General features: G+C 60.9%; 1 protein-coding gene across 2 annotated transcripts in view; it reads left to right on the forward strand.

Annotated features, from left to right (window-relative positions):
• The window catches only part of CARS1 (cysteinyl-tRNA synthetase 1), a 47,311-nt gene extending 34,764 nt beyond the window's left edge, over positions 1-12,547 (forward strand). For both annotated transcript variants that reach the window (XM_061202255.1, XM_061202254.1), the window contains 7 exons: positions 34-102; positions 1,948-2,029; positions 7,932-8,012; positions 8,554-8,621; positions 11,102-11,161; positions 11,557-11,640; positions 12,234-12,547. In XM_061202255.1, the coding sequence (XP_061058238.1) occupies positions 34-102; positions 1,948-2,029; positions 7,932-8,012; positions 8,554-8,621; positions 11,102-11,161; positions 11,557-11,640; positions 12,234-12,368 (579 nt within the window). In that variant the 3' untranslated portion in view covers positions 12,369-12,547. The remainder of the gene's footprint in view (positions 1-33; positions 103-1,947; positions 2,030-7,931; positions 8,013-8,553; positions 8,622-11,101; positions 11,162-11,556; positions 11,641-12,233) is intronic.

Consider the following 12,547-nt stretch of genomic DNA (forward strand, 5'->3'; position numbering starts at 1 on the left):
ACCTCTTGTCCTGCATGCTTGTTTCTTCCTTAGATCTTTGGGGCCATAGAAGAGGAAAGCTCCCTGGGTTTCCCCGTCGGAGGACCTGGAACCAGCCTCAATGTGAGTAAAGCACACCTGGGCCCAGAGACGCTCCCTGCTGGCCGCCCCGCCAATTTGGTGTTCCCTCCTGGGGCGTCTGAGACCAGCACTAGGCCCCAGCCTGCCCTGGGCCCTCCAGCCTGAGCCCCACGTGGCCGAGTCTCGGCCTGGCTGGGGAGTTGGGCACAGTCCGCCCCTGTCTTCACCGCCAGCTGTGTTGTCTTTGTGAGCTCGGTCCCAGGAGACCAGGCTGCACGGGACGGTCCTCAGCCCCCAGGCAGCTGAGCCATGGCCGCGGGACATCACCACGGCCATGGGCATCACTACGGCTGCAGGACGTCAGGAGTCCCGCGCCCGTGTTTCCCGGCACGCGTGCACCTGTAGGCAGACAACACGTGGAACCGTCTGTCCAGTGGGTCCGTGCAAGTGAGAAAACTCGCCGGTGGTTGTTGGTGTCTCCTTCGTACTTGGCATCCGGGCAGACACGCGGTTTCTGCTGCGGGAGGACTATCACGTATGACAGGCACACACTCAGGTTCATCTGAGACGCGCCCGCCCTCCTCCCCTGGTCGGGAACGCTCTTTAAGTATTTGGTTAGAAGGCACGTGTAAATGCCTACACGTAACGGGTCAAGTCCGAAGTAAAAAGGCAAAACCTTTCAAAAGTCCTGTTACCCAGTGAGGGACGGCGTCAGGCGCCCTCTCCTGCGGACGGAGTTTAGGGGTGTTTCCCCAGGAGCCGACTTCCACCCCAGAAAACAGAACGCCAGGCCCTGTCCCTGGGCCCCTTGTCAGCCTTGGAAGTGGCTGTGGCTGTGGTACTTGGTGCTTTTTAGGAAGGAAACCCACACGGTTGCTTTGTTTTCTCATGTAAGCAATACTAGATGTTTATTTTCTTTAAGGAAAAACACACACAGTAGAAACACCTCGGTTAAAGAAAGTCTGCCTTTGAGCTTTAAAAAAAGGCGTCCAACATCGGATGCCTGGTGTTTCTGGCCCCCGAGCCGCCTCAGCACGCCCTTTGAAGTCAGCTGCCTGGAGTAAGTGGCCCCGAGAAGCGTGGTGGGTGCCCGCTGGGCCGAAGGACGGGCCCGAGGTCACGCCTTTGAAAGTTCACGGACTTACTTCCAGACCTGCATTGTTTTAGGAGCAGGTCTTGAACCACCTAGTACTGAGCGGTCCACAGCATGTGCTCGCGTAGTGTAGTCAGCTGGGCCGCTGGCGGTGCTGGCCTGAGGCCCTCCTCTAGGCCGACCTCAGGCACGCTGGCCAGCTCCCCTCAGTAAGGCTCCCCTGCGGCCGTGTGCGTGTGCGGGCGGGCGCGTGGGGTGAAGAGTGGACACCCTGGAGGTCTGCCCCCCCCGCCCCCCGCCGCCAGTAGGCATGTCTTCAGCCCACGCTCAAGATTGGGCCTGAAGTGGCTTAGGCCGCGCTGAGGGCTTGGCGGCCTCAGCAGCCTTTGCATTTAATTATTGGGATTTTGGTTACTGAGCTGCCGAATGACTTAATTAAGAGGCACGGAGACCTCGCTCAAAAGTCTAGCAAGGTCTAGATGGTAGATGTAACAAAAAAGGTTTTCCATAAAATTGTTATTTCTCTGGTTTGGATTCGCCCTCTTGGGTTTTCCTTTTCCAGTGGGCTTTGCGTCCCTCTTACCGTGCTGTCCGCACCGCCACACAGGGCGCCCCCGTGTCCGTGAGCTGACCGTCGGGGATGGGCACGCGCGGCCTGGACGCGGGTCACAACGGGGTGTCCGCCAGCCACACGTCCCTTGGCAGCCCTGCCCTGCGGCGCGTGTACTGGGCTCTGTCCTTCATAAACACGAGGGCGGCTGGTCTCTCAGTGACCCAAAATGTTCCCTCCGCAGCTCGAGCCCACAGTCATGCCGTACCTGCAGGTGTTGTCGGAGTTCCGGGAAGGAGTGCGGAGGGTCGCCCGTGAGCACGGAGGTGAGGCCGTCACGCGCTCCGTGGCCTGGGCACGCCTGGCCGGTCCTCTGCTGCAGGCTGTCCTGGGTGTTGTAGGGGGTGCGCGGCATCCCTGGCCTCTGCTCACTAGATCCAGGGACCCCCCGCCCCCCCAATCAAGTCCTGGTAGCCACACAGACGACTAGACGCCAAGTGTGCCTACGGGCAGGGCAGCTGGGCGGAGCCCGGGGACGTTGTGAGGGGCCAGCGTTTCCTCACCTCTTTTGTTTGTGGGGACTCGGTTCTGCTCTCTGGGGCGTCCGCAGGGTGAGGGCTGGAGGTGTCCTTGCCCCTGCCCCGCAGAGGCTCCGTGGTGACTGCACAGCCTCTGCTGGGGACGGTTCTAGGTTCTGCTCGGGGCCTCGCCAGCGGCCCTGGGGACTTGGGATGAGCTGGGATCAAACGTGTTGTCTTTGGGGCCAGTTTTGAGCAGTTGTTAAGCGGGCAGTGAGTGGCGTCAGGCAGGCAGTCTGCTTCTTACTCTGGTGGTCTGGACTCACAAATGACCACCCCGGCTAAAACTGACCTTGCAAGGTGCCGGACCTGGTCCAGCTGCTGTCCTCACGTTGCTTCTTTAATCCTCGTGATTCGACAGAGGTGGGCAGCGAAGCCCCTGGAAGGTAGAGGCCTTGCCTGGGGTCACCCGGGGGTCGGGGCAGACCCCCACCGCTGTCGCCTGGTGTGCTGTGCCCCAGTCCCCTGTGTGATGAGAAGTCACACCTGGAGCTCATCCGGGCGGGGCGTCCCAAGGGTGGAGCGGGCAGAGACCAGACAGGTGGTCAGGGAGCCTCCAGAGGAGCTGCACCTCAGGGAGGAGTGAGCGGGCCCGGGGCCGGGGCGGGAGCGGGCCTGGGGACGGGGTGGCAGCTGGCCGGGGCCTGGGGACGGGGTGGCAGCAGGCAGTGGGCCGGGGACGGGGTGGGAGCAGGCAGAGGGCCGGGGAAGGGAGGTGGGAACAGGCCTGGACTGGGGATGGGGCGGGAGCTGGCCCGGGCCTGTCCCAGGGCCAGCAGAGCAGGAGGGCTCTACCGACAGAGAAGAGAAGCAGTTTCTCCTTTAGTGCCCACAGTCCCTTCGGCCAGAGAGCTCAGGCCTGGCCAGCAGGGACGTGGAATGTGGGTGTGTGACCAGGAGAGGCTTGGGAAACTGGGAAGAAGTTAGAAGGGCTGGGACGGGCACACGGTCAGAATGGGAGACCGGCGGGGGGGCAGGAGCCTCTCTGCCACTGGAGAGATGGTAGCCATTTCCTGTCACTTTTTTTATTGTGGTTAGATATACACAATATAGGAGTTACCACCTCAACCATTTCTAAGTGTAAAGTTCAGTGGCCTTAAGTAATTCACGTTGTTGTGAACCATCACCCGCCTCCATCTCTAGAACTTTCCATCTTCCCAAAAAACTGTCCCCGTTAAACACTCACTCCCCTCCCGTCTCCCAGCCCCTCATCCCCACCGTCTATTTTCTGTCTCTATGGATGTGACTCCTCCAGGGACCTCATGTGAGTGGAATCAGACAGCATTTGTCCTTCTACGTCTGGCTTATTTCACTGAGTGTAACGTTCTCAAGGTTCATCCACGTTGTAGCTTGGGTCAGGATTCCTTTCCTTTTTTCTTTTTTTTTTAAATTATTTTATTTTTGGCTGCACTGGGTCTTCGTTGCTGCACGTGGGCTTTTCTCTAGTTGCGGCGAGCAGGGGCTCCTCTTTGTTGCGGTGCGCGAGCTTCTCATTTCAGTGGCTTCTCTTGTTGTGGAGCACGGGCTCTAGGCGCGCGGGCTTCAGTAGCTGTGGCACGCGGGCTCCGTAGTGGTGGCTCGCGGGCTCTAGAGCGCAGGCTCAGTAGTTGTGGTGCACGGGCTCAGTAGTTGTGGCTCGCGGGCTCTAGAGCGCAGGCTCAGTAGTTGTGGCGCACGGGCGTAGTTGCTCCTCAGCACGTGGGATCTTCCCAGACCAGGGCTCGAACCTGTGTCCCCTGCATTGGCAGGCGGATTCTTAACCACTGCGCCCTTCCAGGGAAGCCCCTCCCTTCCTTTTTAAGGCTGAGTAACATTCCATTGTGTGGATGGACCACATTTTGCTCATCCGTTCATCTGTGGATGGATCCCGTCTCCTTTTACAGCATCTCCGAGCCTGTGTCTCTTCTGAGAGCGCCCGACAAGGTCTCCCTGCTCACTGCCCATCTGTTTTCCACTCCCGTGTCACAGCCCCGCCCTGCAGTAACCAGCCCTGATGGATGCAGGCTGCCCCGCCCTGAGCCTTGTGGCTCTGTGAACAGTACACGAGGGGAAGGGTGCGGGCCGCAGTTGCAGGGCACGGGGAGGTGCTGGCAGGGGCGTCCAGCAGGTGGCGACACAGAGGCACGCTCCTTCCCTTCTAGCCTGGAGTCAGAGCCCCTTGGCGTCTGCAGGGCTGTGAGGTCCCCGGGGCTAGCACGCTTTGCCAGGTGCCCTGGGAAGGTCGCCCCCGTGGCCCACGTCCAGGGAAGCCTGTTTTCCTTTGCTGGGCTCCGTCGTGGTGGTGCAGCTGCTTCCTTCCAGAAGGGGCCCTGCCAGCCGCCGGCCGCCCAGTCTCTGTGCGCCCACCCCTGGGAGCCGGTCCACCCAGATCCGCCCATCGCCACTGCTGTCCCAGTGCTTCTTCTCCACGGGGCAGCCTCCGCTCCTGTCTGGGCCTCGCACGAGGTTCCATCCCAGCCCCAGACTCAGGAGCCGCAACTTCAGACCCGGATTTGCACAGCATTGGGAAGACCCCAAAAGCCTTGGCTTCACTCCTGCTGGTATGGCAGGTGGGCGGGGTGGGGGACAGTGTCTTCTGTCTCCATGTACGGGCTTCTCCCCCCACCCCACCCCGGAGGCAAGCTCCCCGTCTGTGCTCTTCTTTTAAGGTCGTATTCGCTGTTCTGAGACCTTTGTTCCATATGTTTAAGAGTTGGTTTATTGAATTCCTGGAAAATATCCAACTGGGGTTTTCCCTTTAAATAAAAATAACTTATTGAAGTGAAATTCACGTAACGTAAACCTGGCCGTTTTAAAGTGAACCATTCAGTGGCGCTCAGTGCCTTCCCAGTGTTGCGCAGCCACCATCTCCTTCTGGTCCCGACGCGTTTCCACCCTCCAAGGTCACACCCCCTCCCCCAGCCCCTGGCAACCACCAACCTGCTCTCTGTCTCTGGATTGACCTGTTCTGGGCGTTTCACATAAGTGGAGTCACACAGTGTGTGACCTCTTTTCTCTGGCTTCTCAGCAGAATGTTTTCGAGGTTGTCCACGCCGAAGCATGTGGTGGTGCTTCATTTTTTTTAGGGCAGAATAATCACCAGATACGTATACCGCTTCCCTTTATCCATTCAGCCGTTGATGGGTGTTTGGACTGTTTGCACCTTTGGTGAACAGTGCTGCTGTGAACGTGCATGTGTAAGCATCAGGTTGGGCCCCTGTTTTAGTTGTTTTGGGTACACACTTAGGAGAGGAATTGTGGGACGGTAATTCTGTGTTTAACTTTTTCAAGACCCACCAAAGTGTTTTGCATGGTGGCTGAACCATTATGTATTCCCACCAGCGGTGCGCAAGGGTTCCAATTTCTCCACATCCTTGTCAGCCCCTTTTATTTTCTGTTTATTATTGTTCACAGCCATCCTGGTGGGTGTGAAGAGGTGTCTCATTGTGGCTTTGATTTGCATTCCCTGATGAGTAGTGACGAGCAGCTGCTTGGCCGTCTGAACGTCTCCCTTGGAGAGTTGTCTATTCAGGCCCTTTGCTCGTTTTTGTTTTTTTTTAAATAATTTTTTAAATAATCTATTTATTTTTATTTATTTATTTTTGGCTGCGTTTTTTGGGTATTTGTTGCTGCGCGCAGGCTTTCTCTAGTTGCGGCGAGCGGGGGCTACTCTTCATTGTGGTGCACGGGCTTCTTATTGTGGTGGCTTCTCTTGTTGCGGAGCACGGGCTCTAGGTGTGCGGGCTTCAGTAGCTGTGGCGCGCGGGCTTAGTTGCTCTGCGTCATGTGGGATCTTCCCGGACCAGGGCTCGAACCCGTGTCCCCTGCATTGGCAGGCGGATTCTTAACCACTGCACCATCAGGGAAGTCCCCCTTTGCTCATTTTTATTTGGGTCATTTGTCTTATTGAGCTGTAGGAGCTCTTTCTTTATTGTGGGCACTAGACCCTTTTCAGAAATGTAAGTCGGGAGAGGGTGGAGGAGAAAGCCAGCTCCTAAAGTAAGAAAAAGGTTTGGAAAGAAAGCCTGAGGGGAAGTTTGAGCTCCGTGGACCGGAGCAGGTCTCAGATGGAGGTGAGGGTCGCTGTCTCAGCCTCGTGGAGGCCACCTAGAGGATGGCACCTGAGGGGCCCCAGGGAGGGGTGTCCCTCCCCTGGGGGTATGGCGGGGAGGCGGGGTTGGGCCTGAGGGTGTGGAGGGGAGTTGGTGGCAATGATGGCAGGGCCAGCCTGCTTCCCTTCCTGTTACGGTGAGCAAGCGTCCGTTGGGCACTCGCCTGGGCCGGTGCCCTGGGGTCTCCTCAGGGCTCTGGGGGGACCCGTCTGAGCAAGGGGCCCCGAGGGGCAGAATGAGGGGAGGGACCAAATATAAAGGGCCTCGTACCAGCCCTGCTGCGGGGCTGGAACGGGGCTTTTCCTTGACCTGCATTGGGAAGCGGGAGACTGCGCGGCTGGCTGTACCTGTGGCCGGGGCTCGGGCATCCCCTGAGATGTGTGGGTCATCGTCCATTCATTCATTCACCCGTGAGTGGCCTTGTGGGGCACCGGCACAGTGCTGCGGGAGCACACGGGGTTCTGGGGACACAGTGGAGACAGGACGGGTGAGTGGGTGACCACGTGGGCCGTGGTCAGTGCTGCGGGGAGGGACAGGGCAGGGCGGGAGGGGTCGGCTTTGCTGGCACCAGCAGGAGTTCCCACTGGCCCAGTTCTTAGCCCAAAGCTGAATCTGCTTCACCCTGAGGTCAGGGTCTCAGAGCTGGGATTTCTGGGTAAGCATCTCCTGACGTCTGCACGAACGTGTTTAGTTGGGGTTGAGCCCATATGGGCTCTTCAAGCCCAAGTACAAACGGGCTGGCCTCTCCCTGGTCTGGCTGGGCCTCAGGCACCCTGGGCTCCGTCCGTGATGGCCATTACAGGACTATCCCAGGGTCCCCCGAGCTCCTGGGCCTTCACCGGCCCTAACCGGGTGGTGCAGAGGTTAACATTGTCCAGACTTGAAGGGCCCGTCAGGCCCGGAGGCCACGCCAGCCGTCTGCTCAGCTCTGCCCACTCTGGCTGCTTCGTGTGTGCCGTCTCTCCTGGAACAGGCACTTCAAAGCCAGTGGGCCGGCCAGGCGCCCCGGGCCGCTGCCCGTTCAAGCCCAGCTCCGCGTGGCCACTTCCCTCGGCTGGGGCGAGGCTGGCCAGGAGCGCCAGTGCCCAAGGCAGAGTGTTGCCGAGGTGGGGCGTGGGTCCCTCCCCCAGGCCTTTGGCCCCTTCCGATCCCTTGCTGGGCTGGGGCCCTGGACGGTGGGACGCGGCCGCCTCTCTCAGGATCGCCTCGCCAGGGCCGCGGGGGCTCGGCGCTCCCAGGCGCCTCCCGAGTGACCGGGGAGCTCATTTCTGTGCAGCAGAATCCTGGTGTCCGTGGGCCTGCCGCCCGCAGGGCTTTCCCCGGTCCGTGCGCCTCTGCGGTCAGTGCCCGCCTCTGAGCAGGGCCCTGAGCCGCTGCACAGGCCACGGGTCCAGGGGCTGTTCTGGGCTCACCAGTGGCCGCGACGTCCGTGTCTCGGCTTCTCCTGCGTCCGTGGCCAGTGGAGCAGCCCGGCCCCTCCAGAGGCGCAGGGGGGCGCTCTTCCGTGGGGCCCGGGCGTTCCCAGGCCCGGTGGACCGAACTGCTTCCTCTGTCCGCAGTCCCTGAGGTCCTGCAGCTCAGCGATGCCTTGCGGGACGACGTCCTGCCTGAGCTGGGAGTGCGGTTTGAAGACCATGAAGGTGGGTCCTCTGGATGTGACACCGGGTCGCGGGAGGGACACAGGGTGGAGATTGCTTTTGAGAGGAAGAACTCCGGGACGGGTCCGAGGACGCTTCGTCTTTTACGTGGTGAACCCCCCGTGATGCGTGGTCCCGGGGGACCTGTAGTTGTACCTTCTTGGGCGTCACTGCCAGCACCTCCTCTCCTGTGGCCTGACTGCCCGGCGCCCCCGTTTCTGCGGGGCCACTGGCCGCCTTTTCTCATGGCCTGTCACTTGGGAGGCAGCCTGTGTCGTGTGGATTGTCAGCAAGTTTCACAGCTTGTGTTTCGACTTGGTGGGAGTTTGGGCTGCACGGAAAATTATTGGACTTTAAACACTCAGACGAATGTCTTACGACTCCTGGGTGCTCGCTCTTGAGCAGCAAGGCCTCCCCACGGCACAATTAACATTTGACCTGTGCGAGCAGGAAGGAGGCCCCGGCTTCTCTCGGGGGCCCTGGGCGCGGGAGTGGTGTGGGCAGCGCTGGGCTCGGCCTCGTCTCACAGCTGTTGGCCTTTCAGGACTGCCCACTGTGGTCAAGTTGGTGGACAGAGATACCTTACTGAGAGAGCGAGAAGAGAAGAAAAGGGTGAGTAAAACCGCAATGACCTGAGCTGGGTGTTTCATTTGTTTTTTGTTTTCAGTTCTTCTTCTTCTTATTATTATTATTATTTTTTATTGGCTGCGTTGGGTCTTTGTTGCTGCGCACGGGCTTTCTCTAGTCGCGGTGAGTGGGGGCTACTCTTCGTTGCGGTGCGCGGGCTTCTCATTGTGGTGGCTTCTCTTGTTGCGGAGCACGGGCTCTAGATGCGCAGGCTCAGTAGTTGTGGCACACGGGCTCAGTAGTTGTGGCTCGCGGGCTCTAGGCACGTGGGCTTCAGTAGCTGTGGCGCACGGGCTTAGTTGCTCCGCGGCATGTGGGATCTTCCCGGACCAGAGCTCGAACCCGTGTCCCCTGCATTGGCAGGCGGATTCTTAACCACTGCGCCACCAGGGAAGTCCCTGAGCTGGTTGTTTATTGAAAATGTAAATATCACTGGAGTTTATATACTTCACCTTTAGGAGTTAGTATTTATACTCTTATTAAAAAGTGCCAGTGTTTATAAACGTCAGAAGGAAAGACTAGATAGGTAACTACTTGGCAATTTTCTAACAACAACAAAATCCAGCTTCTGATGAAGGACCCGGAGTACAAGGGAAGACTTGTCACCTCTGGTAAACTGCGAAGCTGACGGGTGTGGTCATACCTCGCTCTCACCTGAAGTGGTGTCTCCCTGTCCCTGGGGATGAATGTGTCACAGTCGCACCTCCACCCACCCCCGCCCCCAGCACCGTCCTTCTCACGCCTCAGACGTTACTACACCTCCGTGAGCAGGGCTGAGCCGGGGGCTCCGTGAAGTGGGACAGTCCCTGCTCTCGGGGACCTCGGCGTCCCGTAGAAAGACAGAAGCAGGAACAGGCGCAGTACCTGTCAGAAGTGCTGGGCGCAGCTCACTGGGTACGGGGCCCGAGGGGCCTTAAGAAGAGGCCCCGGGGAGAGGAGTTCGGGAGACTGGGAAGGGGCCTCGACAGGTGTCCAGAAGGAGAACTGATGGGTGGGTGGGTGGTCAGGGAGAAGAGTGGCGAGGCTGGCCCTGGGCTGCGCTGGGCGCCGGGGACGCTGGTGTGGACGCCAGGAGGGGCCGAGCATGAGAACTAAGGAGCCCGGGTGCCGGGGAAGGTCTGGCCGGAGTCAGGCTGGTGCGAGGTTCCAGGAGCTGGGCTTTGACCCCCGTCCAGGCGCTTCTTGGCCCCTCCCCCGCCTTTCCCATCCCGTTCGGTCACCCCCGCTGGTGTCACGTCCCCTGGGTCGGGTTCTCCCCATCCTTGGACACCGCAGCGTGTGGGCCGCCGCGGCCCTGCCCCGGAGGTGACGTGGGGCTCACTCCCGCTCTCCCCCAAGGCGGCCCGGGGCGTAAAGGCAGGGCAGTGAACTCGGATCGGGCACCTCTGCCCACGTCTTCACTGGCCGCAAGGCCTTCGCGGGAGGGATTTGCCGTACACCTTCCCTCCGGTAGCTCGAGTTTCCAGCCAAGGGAATCCCGCCCCAGCCCCCGTGTGTGGAGGCGCCTGGGACCACGGCCTCGTAGGCTGTCTTCAGCTCCCCCAGCGGGATAAGCACCTCCAGTCTCTAAGTGGAAAAGCAAGCCCTCGGCACCCGTCTTCCCACCTCCCGAGCTCCGTGCCGGGTCCCTCTTCCTCCGTCCACCCTCAGCCCCTCCTGCTCTGCTCGGGTTCTCCGGTGACAAGGCGCATCCTGGGGTGGCCCCGCCCTTGACCCCTGCTCTCTGGGACCCTCCCTCCGCTTCCCCCACTGCACTGCCCGCACTTCCCGCCTCTCTGGCGTCCCCCCACCCAGGTGACCTCACCCCGTCCCAGGGCCCCTCTGCCACCTGTGTGCCTGTGACCCCCGAGTTCTCTCTGGCCCAGACTCCTGTGTCCAGCTGCCTACCTGAGGGCTCCGCTTGGCCAGGAAGCACCCGAAACCCCAGACATCCAAGAGGGAACGCGTGACCTTCATTCCCCAAACCCGTTCCACCTTCCTATCCGGGGCACACGCTGTCCACATGGTGGCCCAAGCCCAAACCTCCCGAGGCAGCCTCGGGCCCCTCCTCACGGGCACCCAGCCCAGCCCCCAGGCCCTCCCTCCCTCCCTGCCTCCTGCCCGGACGCTGCCTGCCTGGTGGGAAGTGGGCTCTGGCTCCCACCCATCTCCTCCAGCCAGCCCCCCTCCCGCCCTCCCCAGGTGCCCGGGCCCCTCAGGGTTGGCCCTCGCCCTGCTGTCCCTGGTCCCCCACCCGACCGCAGCCCCCCACCTGCCGGGCAGGTCTCTGGTCCTTTCTTCATGTTGGTTGGGCTGCAGGTGACCTCACGCGTGGTGTCCACTCACGCCCCACGTCCGGAGCAGGGCTGGGTCAGAGCCCAGCTCACGGGGATGGGCGAGGGGACGGCAGGGGGCTTGTCCTGTCCCCCTCCCACCCAAGAGGGGCCTGGGCAGCTCCAGCTCACGGGGCGTTTGCTGTCCCCCAGGCTGAAGAAGAAAAGAGAAGGAAGAAAGAGGAGGCCGCCAGGAAAAGACAAGAGCAGGAAGTAACGTCTGCTCGGGGGCGGGCTCCTGGCGGAAACGCACTTTGACCCCATGCCCTGCCCCCTGTGCCTCCTTGGGACCAGCCGGGCGCCCCCTCTGCCTCCGTCCCCAGTGGTGCCCCCTCACCACCTCACACAGCGCCCCAGGGAGGCCGGGAGCCCTGGGCAGGGACAGATGTGGCCGCGAGCTCCAGGACGGCTTCTGTGGCCTTGATCCTGCTGTGCTGCGTGCACGGCCGTCCCCCTGTTCCTGCAGAAAACACCTGGCTCCCTCCTTTCACTTCCCTCTGCCCAGCTGTCGCTCCCTGAACCTGGGGGCTGGGGTGGGAGCCGACACGGGGTCGCGGGCGTGGGGCCCCTCGTGGGCTCAGAGCAGTGACCCCACGTCTGTGTTCCAGGCGGCAAGGCTGGCCAAGATGAAGGTTCCGCCCAGCGAGATGTTCTTGTCAGAAAGCGACAAGTATTCCAAGTTTGATGAAAACGTAAGAAATCCTGTCTTTCTTTTCAGAACGTTGTTAGACCATTTAATTGGGATGACAGGGGTTTTCAAACTTGGCTGAGAAGATTCTCTGTCCAGGGTGCTGTTTGCAGGAAGGCGGGCTATGTGGGGCTGTTTCAGGTCCAGCACGTGCAGCCCAGTGCCCGGGGCCACCCCTCGCTCACCGCGGCCCAGCGGCTCTGGTGCCGGGCGTCGTGGCCTGGGCCGGTTGATGGATTTGCAGGGACTCACCCCACAGACAGTCCAGAAGGGCCATGGCACAGATGTGCCCATTGCTCGAGGGGCTCTTCAGCGGGGCTACTCATGGCCGCTTGGCCTCGAGACCCTCAGGCCTCCCTCTCTGGCCTTGTACGTATTTGCTTGTATCAGAACCATGCCGACCCTGGTGGGGAACGGGGCCCCTCACCCCTCAGGCAGGGGGGCACTCCAGGATGGTCGCTTCCCAGAGGCTAGGACGGGCACCTCGGATCAGTGCGCTGGGTCCAGAGCATGGCGGGGAGTGGAGGCCGGGCAGGCGGACTGGCCCGGGCAGTGGGCTGGATGCCCGCGGTGACCGCCCGTGCCCTCGCCTTTCAGGGTCTGCCCACACACGACACAGCAGGCAAAGAGCTGAGCAAAGGGCAGGCCAAGAAGCTGAAGAAGCTCTTTGAGGCCCAGGAAAAGCTGCACAAGGAGTATCTGCAGTTGGTTCAGAACGGAAGCGTCCCGTGAAGGCGGGGCCGAGGCTCTACACCGCACCGGGGGCACCAGCTCCCCCCGCCCCGGGCACTCTGCCCCCGACTCCGGGCGTGTTTACAGTGCTCCTCGGGGCCTAGCTTAAGGATTCTGTCCGGAGAGGTCTGGGCCACCTTCGGCTCTGAAACGTCCGTAATAAAATCTTGCAAACGCGA

This window comes from Eubalaena glacialis, chromosome 10 (assembly GCF_028564815.1).
Source record: "Eubalaena glacialis isolate mEubGla1 chromosome 10, mEubGla1.1.hap2.+ XY, whole genome shotgun sequence".
Taxonomy (NCBI): domain Eukaryota; kingdom Metazoa; phylum Chordata; class Mammalia; order Artiodactyla; family Balaenidae; genus Eubalaena; species Eubalaena glacialis.